This window comes from Sinocyclocheilus grahami, unplaced genomic scaffold (assembly GCF_001515645.1).
Source record: "Sinocyclocheilus grahami isolate Dianchi unplaced genomic scaffold, SAMN03320097.WGS_v1.1 scaffold1681.1, whole genome shotgun sequence".
Taxonomy (NCBI): domain Eukaryota; kingdom Metazoa; phylum Chordata; class Actinopteri; order Cypriniformes; family Cyprinidae; genus Sinocyclocheilus; species Sinocyclocheilus grahami.
Genome location: NW_015506860.1, coordinates 78460 through 96372, shown reverse-complemented (window position 1 = coordinate 96372; position 17913 = coordinate 78460). Strand labels below are relative to the sequence as shown.

General features: G+C 35.4%; 1 protein-coding gene and 2 long non-coding RNA genes across 3 annotated transcripts in view; 2 read left to right on the top strand and 1 right to left on the bottom strand.

The window, feature by feature from the left end:
- LOC107572011 (uncharacterized) overlaps positions 1-780 on the bottom strand; it is an 8086-nt gene extending 7306 nt beyond the window's left edge. Inside the window, exon 1 of the mRNA XM_016258417.1 lies at positions 715-780. Coding sequence (XP_016113903.1) covers positions 715-757 — 43 coding nt within the window. The 5' untranslated portion in view covers positions 758-780. The remainder of the gene's footprint in view (positions 1-714) is intronic.
- A 5239-nt stretch (positions 781-6019) lies between these two features.
- LOC107572012 (uncharacterized) lies at positions 6020-6428 on the top strand. The gene is made up of 3 exons (XR_001607267.1): positions 6020-6058; positions 6156-6272; positions 6367-6428. It is a non-coding gene; the product is annotated as an uncharacterized lncRNA (long non-coding RNA).
- Positions 6429-8115: 1687 nt separating this feature from the next.
- On the top strand, positions 8116-9268 carry LOC107572013 (uncharacterized). The gene is made up of 3 exons (XR_001607268.1): positions 8116-8180; positions 8303-8367; positions 9214-9268. It is a non-coding gene; the product is annotated as an uncharacterized lncRNA (long non-coding RNA).
- The last annotated feature ends 8645 nt before the right edge of the window (positions 9269-17913 follow it).

Sequence of the window (17913 nt, the reverse complement as noted above, 5' to 3'; positions counted from 1 at the left end):
AAATAAGTCATTATTATGAGAAAGTTTCTCAATATTATGAGAAAACCAGTCATTATTATGAGAAAATAAGTCATTATTTCGAAAAAGTTTCTCATTATTATGAGAAAAGTCATTATTATGAGAAAATAAGTCATTATTACGAGAAAGTTTCTCAATATAACGAGATACTAAGTCATCATTTTGTGAAAGTTTCTCATTATGACTTACAGAATTATATTTGTTCTCAACTGTGGCGGAAACAGGCTTCCATATAATAACGACTTTGTGGTGGCGTTCATGTGCGTTCAACTCGTAAATACGGTCTATCCGACATGACTTGAACGCACCATAAGTGCTTAGGGACGTTCGCAGTGCATGTCTAAAAGTGAACTGGAACACAGCCCTAGTGTCAGTGTTTCGACGGCAGTCGTTGCTCAAAACAAATCATGAAGCGCAACGGAGATGTGTTTACAGTTTTTGAGGAAATTAGCGAATGAACGCCTTATTATCTCTGCAAAATAAGTGTATAGAAAAAAGTATTTTAACACCGAAAATGAATTAAACTTACATTCACTTAAGACTGTGTTACGGATGCCTGAATGTGTGTTTTTGACGCTCGGGCTCGCGCACAGACAGCCGCCTGAGAAAGAGCGATTTATCCCTTTCTTGTTACAATGTTAATAACTCTTTTTAATATCAAGCACATTCTCGTTCAGCAAAAACAAATAGACTTACCAAGCTGGAAAGCCCACGCTGGGGCGAAAACTAAGAGGTTCATCACAGTTTCTTTGAAAAACGAATGCCGATTCTGTGGAAACAAAAGTCTGTTTCAGTGCTGATGCCATCTCTTGGCTATATAAACAAATGAAGCATTTCGTGGACGGGGTTTGGTAGAAAGTGAAAGCTCTACAGAAGCAGCCCTATGGGACTGCATGAGATCTCATTATTTACAACATTGATCATCCGAATGCCTTCTCCAATTTTTTATGCTTTGCCAGCAGAAGACGGTTTTGCCCCTTTCACACAGTAATACAAGTAAATTGCCGTAAAATAACCGGAACGACTTTACCGGTAAATACAAAAATGCGCTGTTCACACGGCTAACTACGTTCCTTCTTTTTTTACCGGTAAAGCACCATTCACACATCGGTTTCAAAATACTGGTAAATTTTGTGACATCATTAACCAGAAATGACCTAACAGCTGTGCCTCTGGGTGTTGTGTTTGTAAACATGGAGGGGTAAACCAGTGTTTGCTGATGTTTTCATTTTTGTGTCAAACTTTCACATTGATGCAGCTGCTTTTGGCCCAGAGACATCCGATATAGACGACTTGCGCTGCGTAAATGCCTCATCCAACTAAATGGCCAAAATTACAGTGACATCTTCTTATACCTTTTGGAAAACCCCAGCATGCAAGAAAAGCTGAAGGCATACAACTCTCTTGGTGTATAACATTTTGTAGGCTACATTGTGGCTATGTCCAGGACACTGAATACCGATATTTGTCAAATGATTTCACGTCTTACGATTTACGAACCAAGGTACCTGTCAGTGTCAAGGACACAAACCACATAGTAGTCTGGGTTTGGCTACTGTTTCTCACGATAAAATACTAGAGCTATACTACTGCAACTATGTAGTCTATGTAAAATATCATAGGTTAAAATATTATTTCAAGCTGTATTGTGTGGCTAACAGACATTATTTCCTCTATGAACTGCATGTGTGATATTATGTAGATATTATGTGGTTAGATATACCCAGAGATGAAAGCTCCTACCAAACCTCTGAGGGAAGTTATTCCTTTTTAAATAGGTTCAAAACATACTTTCATTTTTTACTCGTTTTTTGTTTGCCACTTTGAATGCAATAACTGTATTCACAATATATATGCTGACATATCTTGCCTTTCCTCAGCACCAGACAAGTAAATTATTCTGAATAACCAACTTCAACACAATTTTTTTTTTAAATATTAAGATAGATATGGACAGATGTCATGGCAGGTGGGTAAGCAATTGAAAAGTGAAAAACAAAAGCAATAATTTAAATTTTGATCATCATTAGAGATGTGCTCTGCCGAGGACTCAAAGTCCACAGGAGCGTAGTGCTCCATTGGTCATTTTTGGTTACAAAAGTTTGCGTGGCCAAACTTAAGTGATCAAGGGCTTGGAGGCCTTTTACATGACAGTTTTAAACTAAAAATGAAAAACTTTTTATGCATTTTGGCCATTAATTTACACAAAAGTGACATTTTGGAGGCCTGAAAATGAAAACAGATTTCAGAGTGCAAGTTTTTAAAAGTGATACCATTATTGTCTCTTTGTAAACTACTAAAATGCAAATTTGTGAAAACCATGACATCATACACGTGTATTGCCTGTTCAGTCTATAGGCGTGTAGTATTTCTTTACATCTACTGGCCTAGCAGCAGAATACAGAATACAATTTAAACGGGTATTGTTTTGACAACTTTGTTACCTATACGCAAAAGTTCAAAAACACAAACTTTTTAGTACATCAGTGTTTTGGAGACATACACTTTAGGGCGTTCCATTTAATCCCATTGCAAGGGTTCTGCCAGTAGTGGGCGCTCACGCAATGTAAGTGAATTAGACAGAGGGAAGTGAGGAACTGGAATTAAATGCAGCACCAGAAAAGATCACAAGGGCTTATTTTTCCATTTGGAACGGAGTATTGATTCACATAAGATGCTCACTTGTCGCCACCTACTGGTGTAACTTTGTAACCTGCAGAAAGGATCACTAAATGAATCAAATCTTGTGTTAGCCCCCGATCACACAGAACACATTTTTTTGCATTGAGAGGCGCTTTTAAAAACTATTTTCTATTGGCAGTGAGCCTTTTGCGCAATGTTTATGCGTCTCGGGCACCTCGCGTTTTAGCTGCCTGCTGCGCCTTGCATTTTTGTAGGAGCGCTCTGAGCACCTGAAGTAAAAAAAAAACAACAACAACTCTGAGCAGAACTCGTTTTTTTCCATTATTCAATCAAATGAATGGTGTGGTGGCGGAAGTTTGAGGTTGCACGTTCTGTCTGATCAGGGCCTTATTCATCACATCTTTTATAGCACTTAAGTAATAATATATTAAACATCTCTACCAAATTACAATACATTTAGAATCATAACTAAATGATAGAATTACATTGCATTCTGTATAGGTGGGAGGTCAGACTGTGAGGTTCATGACAGCAGGACAGGAAGAAGCTCTTCACCTACAAACTAAACATACATCAAACAAATGGCCGTTCTCATGCACAAGCTAGTTGTCCACCAAACAGATCATCAGACTTTTGAAGAAAACAGACCACAGCAGGTTTCAGTTTGACCCAGAAACGGAGCTGCTCGTGTCGCACTTCAGTAAGACTGGCTATATAATTATTATTAAATTTTGGTTGACTAATCCAATTTTCCACTCTTCTACATTTTTTTTCATATTTGACAGTCAAAATCAACCTTTCAGAAATATTTTTTAAGTGCTTTCCAGTTTTCAGAGCCAGAACAACCCACCCACCCACCCACCCACACACACATGTGCCTGTGAACTATTAGGGTGGTCAAACTCTGTCGGATCAGAGTTTACGCTGAACTGCTAAAGAAAATGTTTCACACGCTTGTTTTGTTCTGTTTGTGTTGTCTGATTGGTAAGTTAGAAATACATTGTTTACTGCTTCATTTATTTCTGTTTCAGAGAAAAAAGATGCCGCTACTGTTCAAATTAATTAGAGGATTTGCATTTGCAAATTCACAGATATTATAATGATATCTACTTTAGATTCAAGTCTCTTCTCCGTAAGTCTGTTATAATTAATTAAATTTGAAACTACTGTATTTTCTGTATTTATCTTGTGTGCAACTTGACATATTTATTTTTCTCTACAAGCAGAAAAAAAGTATATTAAAAATAAAATTATTTATTCACACACATAAGCCTTTTCATATACCTTTTGTCACTTTTTGTTTTGCTGTCTTTGCTGCTGTTAAAGGTTACAAACTGATTTCGGGCTTTCTAAACAAACAACATTAAAATATGTCAAATCTGTTCTTCAGGTGTGTTTGGTGCTGAAACAAATGAAATGCAATCAGTGCCAGTGATGGAGGGAGATTCTGTCACTTTATACATTGATGTTCCTGAAATACAGAAAAACAAAAGTATGCTGTGGAAATATGGAGCTGAAAAGTACACTATAGCTGAAATCAATAGAAAGTATGAATTGTTCTTCACATATGACGGTACTGATGGGAGATTCAAAGACAGACTGAAGCTGGACAAACAAACTGGATCTCTGATCATCACAAACATCACAACTCAACATGCTGGAGTTTATCAACTAGAGATAACTGAAGCGAGAACAACATCAAAATCATTCAATGTTTCTGTCTATGGTGAGTAGAGAACATTTGTCCAAAAAAAAAGTCTTTGATTACCAGAAAAATTATCTTGACTCATCAAGAAAAATAAATAAAAATCAAGATTACGGCAAGGCGCTTAATGGAAGTCAGTGAGGTCAATTATTTGAAGATATAAAAGTAGAAATGTGAAGCTTATAATTTGATTTAAAAAATGACATTAATTATTTTGCCAAGACTCGTATATTATTTGACCTGTTTAAATCATAATTAAATGTTTCCGAGTATTTACGCTGTTGTGTAATCAAGTGACAAAGTTAATAAATAAGACTTTAACTTTACACAGTACCTAAACAGTATTTTAGTGTTTACAGATTGACCCCATTGAGACCCATTTTAAGCACTTCACTGTAACATACATTCTTTTTTTTTTTTAAAGAAAACAAGCGGCGAGACATACAGTGCACAGCATGAATGTGTACACCCCAACAGATTTCTCAGAAAAATATCCATATCGCTTTTAAATTCATACTTTCTATGGGATCCTATACAATGAAATATTTGTGCAAATCTGGTTAACTGGTTTTAAATGAGATTAGTCAGTAGCAAAGGCAAAACTGGAACTACTCGAATAAAATCATTTAAGATCATGGTGCAAAAATTAGTACACCCCAATGAATGTTTTAGGAGAAAACATAAAATACAATTGTAATTAACATGAATTAGCCAGCAGATGAGTCTAATCAATCATCACACAGGTGGCCACAGAATAATTGACAATTAAGAGTGGTATTTAAATCCACTCTCATATAATGTCAACAAAATGGCACCACATGGAAAAGAAATGTCACAAAATTATTTCAAATTCAAAAAGGATGGACTTGTGGGAAGCTCGCTGAGACATCCAGGCCGTCCATGGAAGTTAACACCTCGTCAAGAGCATTTTGTGACGAGAAAAGCTGAAAAGTTGCCATGCACGTTCAGTACAGTTGGCTAAATCATTAAAATGTTTCCCGTGACACCATACAACGTACACTGCAGAGGACTGGCATGCATGGTGTCGTCCACGAACGAAGCCACAGCTGCAGCCCATGCACAAAAAACGCCCGTCTAGAATTTGCCGGTGCTCATGTTAACAAAGTCAAAGATTACTGGAACCCTAGACTTTGAAATGATGAGACAAAGATTAATGTGCACTGTAATAATTTTTTTGTGGTCATCAACATCATGCACCATAAATGCTGCTGACTGAGCTTAATTTGTACTGAACTCTGAATATTACATCATGAAATGTTTAATCATTTTATATTTTGAGATGATGGAAACACTCACTGACTGTCAACACACTACACCGAAAATAATATTGTGCATTAGATGTATCCATATTTCTCTTTATTCTCATGTTTTCAGCTTGTCTGCCTGTTCCTGTCATCAGCAGTAACTCTTCAAACTGTTCTTCATCATCATCATCACAGCAGAATTGTTCATTGTTGTGTTCAATGGTGAATGTGAGTCATGTGACTCTCTCCTGGTACAAAGGAAACAGTTTATTGTCCAGCATCAGTGTGTCTGATCTCAGCATCAGTCTCTCTCTACCTCTGGAGGTGGAATATCAGGATAAAAACAGCTACAGCTGTGTGCTCAACAATCCCATCAGCAACCAGACTCAACATCTGGACATCAGACAACTCTGTCACACATGTGCAGGTATGGTGATATTAATATTGATTTACTCTCAGCTATACAGTGTTGATGTTTGATGGACCGATTCACTCACACTATTGGCTCATTTTGTCCCTTTCAGGTGAAGGGCTACCTTTATTTCTCATAGTGCTGATCTCTGCGGCTGCGTCTAGTTTTCTGTTGATTGTAGCTGCAGTCATTAGGATCTTCTGGACTTGCAAGAAATGTCGAAAAAATGGTCAGGAGAGCAAGCAGTTATTCTGTAGTAGTATTTATCTTTTGAAGACACAGTTGTTGAAAACTTAACACATCTGTGGTTATCATTTATGCAGTCCAGATACAGAAGGAAGACAGAAGTGATTCAGCATTGTGCAAACCAAAAACACGACAAAAGGTGAGATGTTGCAAGTTGTTGCAGTCAGTTAGTGTGATTGATGTTTGCTGATTGAAGTTTGCAACATCAGACGGTCAGTGAACAGACGTGGGTGGCTTAGAAACAATCCCTAATTATGTTATAGTCTGAGATGACAGACACAATCACTGCTCATCATCACACTAAACACTCAACACATTGAACTCTGTCACACATATGCAGGTACAGCAGCGCTGTGTGTTTATTTCCTGAGCTGATCTCTTTTGTTGTAAAGTGATATTCCTCACACTAATGCTGGTCTCTCTAGCCACTGCAGAACCACTTTCACACTCTCCTTCAGTCTCACTGATAGTGCTGATTTCTGTTGATGGTAGCATACTAAGGGTAGTGATAGGTGAAGCTCGAAAATTGATTTTTGCTATCCCTTATTAGGCTTATTATTTTGCATTGTAGCAATTATGTGCTTAATTAGACCAGTCGGCTACCTTGAAACTGACTGAAACATTTGAATCCTTTGATATTTACACATTTCTACATTGATCGTCAGTTGTATGATATTGATTGAACTGATAAATGGAGCCATCTGGTGTGTTTTTGAAGAACTGCAGTTAAACAGCATCAGCACTGTGAGCTCAACCGGAAACAGACTATTCTGCCAGTATTCTGACTATGACCAATCAGAATGTGACTGAAAATATGCTACTATATCAGCCATTCTACTTCAAAATTTCACATCTGATTCAATGTGTTACTTGCTAATTATTTGTGAAATTTGCTAGCAGTTTCTAACTGAAAATGGTTTCAAAACCAATTTTGGCAAAAACAGCATTAATCCAGATTGAAACTGTGTTTTAACATTCCTAAAAGGAAAATGCACTAAATTAGTAAATTATACTTCATAACGACAGTGAAACTGAAGCTCTTTATGATTCTGCTGTTGATGATCTGTAGATGATCAAGTCCAGAGTCTGTGGTTCTGGTGTTTGGTGTGAGGGTCAGAGATCAAGTCTGATGATCCAGCTGCAGTCTGTTAATGTAACGCAAGCAAACAAACAGCAGAAGAAGTGATTCACACATTCACTCAACCGACAAACACACATGAGTCTCATGAATGATCTTCAACAACTTAAAGGGGTCCTATTATGCTTTTTCACTTTTTCAACTTTAGTTAGTCTGTAATGTTGCTGTTTGAGCATAAAACAGATCTGCAAAGTTACAAAGCTCAAAGTCCACTTCAAAAGGAGATATTTTATTTAACAGATATCACTTTTCAAAACCTACAACGAAGGACTTGTTTGGACTACAACGCATATTTTCCGGGATTTGTGATATTACAAATATCGACGAATGGGACGAGACCTGGTTGAGCTGCACTAGATAAGGCAACGAGTGTCATCACTAAGTCGGAGACATGCTAGTTTCCCCAAGGCAAATTAACTTAGAGTGCCTTATTTTATTACCTAATGAAATCCCTAATTATGTTATAGTCTGAGATGACAGACACAATCACTGCTCATCATCACACTAAACACTCAACACATTGAACTCTGTCACACATATGCAGGTACAGCAGCGCTGTGTGTTTATTTCCTGAGCTGATCTCTTTTGTTGTAAACTGACACATTCCTCTCACTAATGCCGGTCTCTCTCTTACAGAACCACCTTCACACTCTCCTTCAGTCTCACTGATAGTGCTGATTTCTGCTGCTGGATTTCTGTTGATTGCAGCTTCAGTCGTGATCTGCTGCATCTGCAAGAAATGTGGAAAAAGAGGTCAGGAATTCAATTGTTAACTACAAATATCAAATACAATTAATACATTTGAACCAGATATGCATAATTCTACATATGCAAGCTCAGATGTCTTTTACTCATCTGAATTATTGTTAATGTAGGCACGACACAGGAAGAAGACAGAACTGATTCAGCTGAAATTTGTAAACCAACAATACAAAAAACGGTAAGATCATTCGTGACTGTAACCGTTGCAGTCAGTTAGTCTGACTATAGCTGATTTGCAACAATCGCTTAGTTTCGTCCGGTGCACGGTTTTGCTCCTCTTTCTCTAATTGCACTCTTTTATTTACCACAGAAAATAATTTTCCAAGCTTGGAAATTTACACAAGTGCTTTAACAATGGGCAAAGCTGGCATTTGATACACCCTGGGAACCTAGTCTAAACATCAAATCAGATAATAAAAAACTTACAAAATGTTAAAACCATAGTGTGTCTTGCTCTATCAAGCTCAACCTGTGCTATGAAAAGTAATGTTGCATCTGGTGTATCATTATAGACTGCTGCCATAGAGTGGTGTTGTACAGAGGTTCCCGACCTTTTTTCCAGGAGACCCCTATTTTAACATTCAAATGTCTTTGTAGTTGCTGGTGTGTAAATGGACACCGTTCTCAATACAAAGGCTGTCGTAACAAAACAAAACTTATAATAGCCTAGCAGCTGCTGAACTGGTAAAGAAATTATTAAATATTTCGGCTCCTCTTCTTTTCTAAAGCTTGAAATCTGTTAAGCTTTTACTTCAAACCCTCACAGCTGTGCATATCTGTTTGCTGTTTAAAAAGTCATGTGACGTATGATGTCACTTCCTCTAGCTGCTCTGCTTCTTTGTTGATGCTACAGTTCTACACTGTGAAATAATCAAGATACATTCAGTTAAATAAGTTTTTTTTCTGTTCAACATAGAGGAATTAGTCTACAGTTAATTCCCACTTTGAGTGAATAACAAAATTATATTATTAGTTTCTAAACTGTCACATTAGCAGGTTCCTGATCGAGTTTGTTTTCTTTCAGAAATCAAAGACGGATGGTGTGCATGAAAATGTCCCCAAAAAAATGTGTGTAGGCGTGAGTTTGTCTTATTTTTAGATAACTGGAATTGAATTTGTTTCCTGAACAGACTGAAAATAAAATGCAATACCTTTGAAAATAAAGTTCCAATCCATTTATTGTCCGTTTCTTTGGTCAAAAACAACAAAAGTGAAGAAAGAAAAAGAAGCAGCTATTTAATAGTTATAATTCAATACAATGTTTGCAGCTGGTTTGCAAAAGGTGTTTTTGTACGATGTTTGGCCTGTTTTCACTGCACTTATGACCAGCGTGTGGCGTTTCGAATCATATGTTTTTAATCATATCTGTCACATAAACATACAAAGATATTTCAGGCTACTTTCCTTGTTTCAGAAACTAAAATAGTGTTTATGTGGATTTTACTTCAAGGCACTTTTTCCTTTGGCTGATGGTTAAGGAAAACTTAAAAGAAAATGTCTAAAAAAATATTTCAAGTAACACAATAATAACAGCTTACTACCTTTAACGTCGGACAAAACACACATTGGTGATTATTGATTTATGGTAAAAAAAGATCAATAAAATACTTACTTTTATGAAGAGATCAGCACATATTAACTATATGACACTTAAATGACTTTTCTTGTTTAAAGAAACATCATGATATATAAAAACAAAAGAAAGAAAGAAAGAAAGAAAGAACATCATCACATAACACCAGACAAACAACATTTACACAGTATTGACAATTTATGCATCCAGTTAAAGCCACTGAACAAACGCATATAAAAAGCCATGCTGTTCATAGTTGGTCCAGCCAGGGTTAGTGTTAGTAGCTTAGAAACATAATGATTTCATTCAAAACAAATAGAACCATGTACACTGTAAAACAAATTCTGTAGTTTTTATAAAATAATTTTGGCAGCTGTGGTTGCCAGAATAATTTTGTAAAAAATACAGAAAAACTGTAAACACATTTACGGCCAAAACCTGTAAATTTTACAGTATAAAACTGTAATTTACAAACAAGAAAATTTGAATGTAAACCAGTAAATTCAACAATGCACTCTGCTATTAAAATCTGTTTTGTACCTTTAACATACTGACAACCACCATAATAATGCAGGTGGTAAAAGAGAAAGCCACATGAAAAATCAAAGCGAGCTTCGCCACAAGCAGAAGTATATACTAATATATAGAAGGTGCACAGAGTCATTCATGCAAACACAAAACACCATCATGGTAACACACATGATACTTAAATAATGCATTACACTTTCATTAAACAACAGAAGATGTAACATAAAGCCCAAATATTCATAACTAATAACAAAAACTATTAAAAAAAAAGATTATTTAAAACAAAATACTTTCAAATGTGGCGTGTCATGCAGGGAATTCTGGGAATATCAGTTTACACTTTTTGACTGTAAATTATACATTGATTTGTTATTTTTACTTCTAAAAACTGTCAAATTAACAGCATTTTACTGTAAAATTACATGAAATGTCTGGTTAGATATTTTACAGTTTTTCCCTGTGTATAGTACGGGAACTTACTGTTAACCTATTAACAGTTTTTTTTTTCGTAGCGTTTTTACAAAATTGTACAGTTAAAATTACACGTATTTTTTACAGTGTAGAGTATCAGTAGTACAGACTGTGAAGAGCACTTTAGTCCTCCAGTATGAGACTGTGTGTGAGGAGTAAAATCTTGGTCATAATGCTCGTCTTGGTGAGTTAATTGTGGAAATGTATCAGTTATAAGAGGATAATGTAAGTAATAACTTACGTCATAATGGATTAGAATTAATATGTCTTTGTGCAAAATATATATATAAAAAAAGATAATCACTCACTATTCCTGTCTAGGTCACTTTACCAGCTTTGATAAATGCATATATTAAAAAACATCAAGCACTTGCTGAACTATTGCTAGTGACGTGTTGCTTTGCTCATATACTGTTTAAGGCTAAATGTTTTAATTCATTTAGAAATTCACATAGAAATTCATTCACATAGAAAAAGTTCTAAAAAATTAGTAGTTAAATCTGAAATTGAAATACTAGACTCATGACACAATTACTCTGAATAGAGTTTCAGCTGATCCTCTTCTCTTCATCATTTCCTGATTCTCTTTAGTGTCCCTTTTAATGAAAGTATCAAAATTATAAATGATATTACACTGTTTTATTGGCAGCCTCAGCCTGAGTCTGGTTTAAGGACGTCACATGTCCCTTAAAGGAAAGTCTTTCCGATTCAGTGGGTGAGTTATTGACATCATTGTCCTGTAAGAAAACAGATTCACAGTAATTAATGTTTCAGTGACACAAACACAAACATACTAGAGACTTGCAATTGTGTTTTCAACAGGAAAGGGGTTCTTTACAGTGTCTAAAACTGCACCAAACGGTCATCTACTGTATTACAGTCATACAAAATTGAAGTATTGTGATTTCAATATGGCAAATTCTTGAAACTTTGTATTGCTGTTTTCTAATCAGACACTTGCTTTCTGAAAATTTTGACTTTTTTTTAGTTATTATTATTAATTGTTATTTAATGTTTTGGGGAGACAATTTTTGACAATCAGTGTTGGGAAGGTTACTTTGTAAATGTAATAGGTTACAGATTATGTTACAGAGGAGGCTCCCATACCGCCTCCTCCGCACCACCAGAGGGAACTGTCCCCAGAGTATTAGCGAAGTAAAATCTTGGTCATAATGCTCGTCTTGGTGAGTTAATTGTGGAAATGTATCAGTTATAAGAGGATAATGTAAGTAATAACTTACGTCATAATGGATTAGAATTAATATGTCTTTGTGCAAAATATATATATAAAAAAAGATAATCACTCACTATTCCTGTCTAGGTCACTTTACCAGCTTTGATAAATGCATATATTAAAAAACATCAAGCACTTGCTGAACTATTGCTAGTGACGTGTTGCTTTGCTCATATACTGTTTAAGGCTAAATGTTTTAATTCATTTAGAAATTCACATAGAAATTCATTCACATAGAAAAAGTTCTAAAAAATTAGTAGTTAAATCTGAAATTGAAATACTAGACTCATGACACAATTACTCTGAATAGAGTTTCAGCTGATCCTCTTCTCTTCATCATTTCCTGATTCTCTTTAGTGTCCCTTTTAATGAAAGTATCAAAATTATAAATGATATTACACTGTTTTATTGGCAGCCTCAGCCTGAGTCTGGTTTAAGGACGTCACATGTCCCTTAAAGGAAAGTCTTTCCGATTCAGTGGGTGAGTTATTGACATCATTGTCCTGTAAGAAAACAGATTCACAGTAATTAATGTTTCAGTGACACAAACACAAACATACTAGAGACTTGCAATTGTGTTTTCAACAGGAAAGGGGTTCTTTACAGTGTCTAAAACTGCACCAAACGGTCATCTACTGTATTACAGTCATACAAAATTGAAGTATTGTGATTTCAATATGGCAAATTCTTGAAACTTTGTATTGCTGTTTTCTAATCAGACACTTGCTTTCTGAAAATTTTGACTTTTTTTTAGTTATTATTATTAATTGTTATTTAATGTTTTGGGGAGACAATTTTTGACAATCAGTGTTGGGAAGGTTACTTTGTAAATGTAATAGGTTACAGATTATGTTACAGAGGAGGCTCCCATACCGCCTCCTCCGCACCACCAGAGGGAACTGTCCCCAGAGTATTAGCGATCTTCCATTCGGACTCCATTTCCCATCATCCCTCTTACCTGGGCCTGATTACACAATCACACCTGCATCTCATTTACACACACACATATAAGCCACACCATTTCACGAACTCCTTGCGAAGTTTTGATTTGCCCCGGCTGTCATTTCCGAGCGTTATACCTGTGTTTGTTTTCTGATCTTGGACTGTTTCCTGATTCTCTGATTGTTATCTGCCTGCCCCGACTTGGATTGTTTCACCTGGACTCTGTTCACTAGCCGCCTGCCCCGATCTCTCGCCTGGTTCACGATTCACGACCCTGTATTGTCTGACTATTCTTAATAAACTGCAAATGGATCCAAACCCTTCTGGTGTGTCGCAACAGATTACAAGTTACCCTATTTAAAATGTAATAGTAGTGTAACTTTTTCAATTACTTTATTAAAGTAATGTAACTGATTACTTTTCTAAATTTCTAATGTTTATTTGCAACTGTTAATCATTTTCAAACATTTACACCATGCAGGGTTAGCCTTACAGCAGTGCTCAACACTGCCAGACTTTCAAAATCCTTCCTCACTTGAATTAAGATGATCAACTTTGAACACATCCACCACAAAATCAGACTTTAGTACCGCCTTTTAAATGCAGATTTAAAATCATAAGTAATAGTTTGCTGATACTGTTTTTGAAACCAAATCTTTGCATAACTACAGGAAACACTGCATCTAACAATGGTTTGGGAAAATAAATACTTAATACTTACTTGGTCACTTCACTTCATTAAATCTCTAATAAATCATGAATCGGTTAGTCGTGACTGGCTTCGGCTTGCGCGCTCTACGCCAAAAGGGTTTGGATCAGAGTAATCAATGCGAGAGAGAGAGAATGGAGAGGACTGTGGAAGCGCACAGGTGGAGCAGAGAAGCAAAACTACTGTTCAGGGTCAGTTTCATCTGTAAATATGCTATTGTAGTTTTGTCTTTGTTTACTTAAGCAGCAGCAGCCCATTGCTCGTCAGTCATCACTCAAAATACTGTATAAAGGACATCATTATCTATTGTAACTACTGTTACAGTAGTAATTTAGCAGACAAATAATCATATTTTATGAATAGGTTTAGAGGGAGCTAGGGCAGACAACAACACAACCCTTATGAAAATTAACTATGATTTTACTATAAATTATTGTTAAACCATGGTAACCACAAATTAACCATGGTTTTTGCTACACTAACCATAGTTTAACCATGAAATTTCTAGTAAAAATAAATACAAATGGTAATCCATTTGCCAAAAAAAAAACATGGTTACAGTACTTTTACTATAATAAAAGCATGGTTAATTTTTGTAAAGGAAAAACATGACTCATGTTCAGTATTAGGATTTTTTTTATAAAGATATTGTAGTGATGCACTAATTTTGACATGTAGGCTATTTAGAAAGTATAGTTTTGTAAAATCTTGAGTATTAAAGTCATGAGAGAGATAGATTTCAGGGCAAAATAAAGAGACTGAAAAGGAAAAATAGAAGTGAAGGTGCAGTTCAGGAGAGAACTTTTAATTATTTTGCATGTCCCTAACCTAAGGATTTAAACCTTTTTTATGTGAGGTCCATACAAAAAATAGGGTTGTATGAGTGTGAGATTTTCCGTCCTGAATTTTTTTCCAGTCCGCCCCTCGTGGAAATTAATGGCGCAGACACTCGGTTTCATTTACTAGTGTTTGCAGCCTCTGACGCCTCAATACATGAGTACATGAACACATAAACATAATCTCTAGAACTGCTCTGAGTCACTTCATGAGCATTTTACTTATTTTGAGAAAACTATCGTCATATCATATACAAAGAGACACCAATGTTTCAAAAAGACACTAATGTTTCAGGAGTTTAGTACACAGAATAGGACACATGCTTATTAGATAACCGTATTTGAGTTGATGTATATGCTTTTATTTATTATTCTTTTTTAATTAACTTTTCTTTTCAAACCATTGTTAGATGCAGTGTTTCCTGTAGTTATGCAAAGATTTGGTGTCAATAACGGTATCAGTAAACTATTTCTTATGATTTTAAATCTGCATTGAACTTCAGATCAATCTCAAAGTAAAAGGCGGTACTAAAGTCTGATTGTGTGGTGGATGTGTTCAAATTTGATCATCTTAATTCAAGTGAGGAAGGATTTTGAAAGTCTGGCAGTGTTGAGCACTACTGCAAGGTTAACCCTGCGTGGTGTAAATGTCTGAAAATGATTAACAGTTGCAAATAAACATTTATTAGACATTTTGAAAAGTAATCAAAAGTAATCGGTTATCAGAATCAGAATGAGCTTTATTGCCAGGTATGTTTACACATACAAGGAATTTGTTTTCGTGACAGAAGCTCCACAGTGTAACAGAATGACAGCGACAGGACAAAAAAACACAGATAAAAAAAAAAACATTATATACATATATATATAACAAGTAAATAAGGAACAGTTGCAAAAAAAAGTCAGAATTGCGAGTTTGTATCACACAATTTTGTGAAAAAAAGTCAGAATTGTGAGATAAAAAGTCGCAATTAGCTCTTTTATTTTTTATTCAGTGGCGGAAACGGGCTTCCATAGTTTTGCTTTAGGCATTAACTGAGAAGTTCATTATGAGGTTCATAAAAAGCAGCACAGGAATAAACTCTTCATCTGCAAACTAAATATACATGCAGTAAATGGTCACTCTCACTTACAAGCTGTCCACCCACCAGATCAAACCACATTTCTGAAGTATACTGACCACAGCAGGTTTCAGTTTGACTCAGATGATGAGCTGCTAGTGCCACAATGTGAGATGGCATTTACTCATTTACTCAAACTTGCATGAACTTCTTTCTTTTTTTAAACACAAAAGTAATCACCCAATAGTTCCCCATTGACTCCCATAGTACGGGAAAAAAATAAAAATGCTATGGAAGTCAATGGCTACCAGCAACTGTTTGGTTATCAACGTTCTTTAAAATATCAATTTGTGAAAATGTTCAGTGTTAAATGACATAACCAAGAATGTTTACTGTTATTAAGTCCTAAAAATAGCCAGATAAGCATTTATATATAACCATAGGTCATTTGTGCATGTCTCCCAGTAGGAGGGTCAAACGCTGTCACGGGAGAATTCACACTCCAGATGAACAGCTCAAGTGTTTTAGATCAGATTTTTTCACTGAGCAACTGAAGAAAATGTTTCACGTGTTTGTTTTGTTCTGTTTGTGCTGGTGGCGGCTAATTGGTAAGTTATAAATATATGTGTTTTTTGGGCTCATATTAGTAACATTCTTCACAGCTGTTCAAAGTCATGGAAAGTAATGGAAATTGCTATAGTGAATGTAAGTTAAATTTCAAGGTTTACAAATGCAAATACTGTCTTAAAAATTATTTTTAAAATACTTCAGTAGTAACCACACTGTAAAAAAGGAGTCCCGTAAAAAAAGATGGCATTTACTCATTTACTCAAACTTGCATGAACTTCTTTCTTTTTTTAAACACAAAAATAATCACCCAATAGTTCCCCATTGACTCCCATAGTACGGGAAAAAAATAAAAATACTATGGAAGTCAATGGCTACCAGCAACTGTTTGGTTATCAACGTTCTTTAAAATATCAATTTGTGAAAATGTTCAGTGTTAAATGATATAACCAAGAATGTTTACTGTTATTAAGTCCTAAAAATAGCCAGATAAGCATTTATATATAACCATAGGTAATTTGTGCATGTCTCCCAGTAGGAGGGTCAAACGCTGTCACGGGAGAATTCACACTCCAGATGAACAGCTCAAGTGTTTTAGATCAGATTTTTTCACTGAGCAACTGGAGAAAATGTTTCACGTGTTTGTTTTGTTCTGCTTGTGCTGGTGGTAAGTTATAAATATATGTGTTTTTTGGGCTCATATTAGTAACATTCTTCACAGCTGTTAAAAGTCATGGAAAGTAATGGAAATTGCTATAGTGACTGTAACTTAAATTTCAAGGTTTACAAATGCAAATACTGTCTTAAAAATTATTTTTAAAATACTTCGGTAGTAACCACACTGTAAAAAAGGAGTCCCGTAAAAAGTGGTAGCCTAAATGACTGGCAGCTACGGCTGCCAAACAAAACCCGTAAAATTAAAGTAAAATATCATAATTGAAACAAGGAAAAATCTGTAAAACAAAATTTTTTTTTTCTGTAAAACCTTTAATGAAAATTTCTGTCAAATTATTGTTTTTGCACTTTATTTCAATTAAGATATTTTACTTTAATTTTACGGCTGTAGCTGCCAGTCATTTACCTTTTTTTTTTATTTTTTTTACAGTGCATGAACAACAACAAAAGTATAAATTCATTAGTCAAAAAAGTTTATCACTTTTTTATCAATTTATCTAATCTGATTTCAGGCTTTGTAAACCATCAGAGGCCTTAATCTGTGTAAAATCTGTTTGTTCATCAGGTGTGTTTGGTGAGTCGGAGTCAGTGACGGAGGGAGATTCTGTTACTTTAAAAACGAAGGTTACTGAAATACGTGAAGGCGATGATGTACTGTGGAAATTTGGAGATGGAAATGATCTCATAGCTAAAATGAAGAAAAAGAAGCAAATCTTCTCCACATATAATGAGACTGATGGCAGATTCAGAGACAGACTGAAGCTGGATGATCAAACTGGATCTCTGACCATCACAAACATCACAACTCAAAATGCTGGACTCTATAAACTAGAGATTAGTGGAGAGAAACTGTCATCAAAAACATTCAGTGTTTCTGTCTATGGTGAGTAAAGATCATTTGTGACCCTGGACCACAAAACCAGTCATATGGGTCAATTTCTCGAAATTGAGATTTATACATCATCTGAAAGCTGAACAAATAAGCTTTCCATTGATGTAAGGTTTGTTACGATACGATATTTGGTTGAGATACAACTATTTGAAAATCTGGAATCTGAGGGTGCAAAAAAATCGCCTTTAAAGTTGTCTAAATTAAGTCCATAGCAACGCATATTACTAAGCAAAATT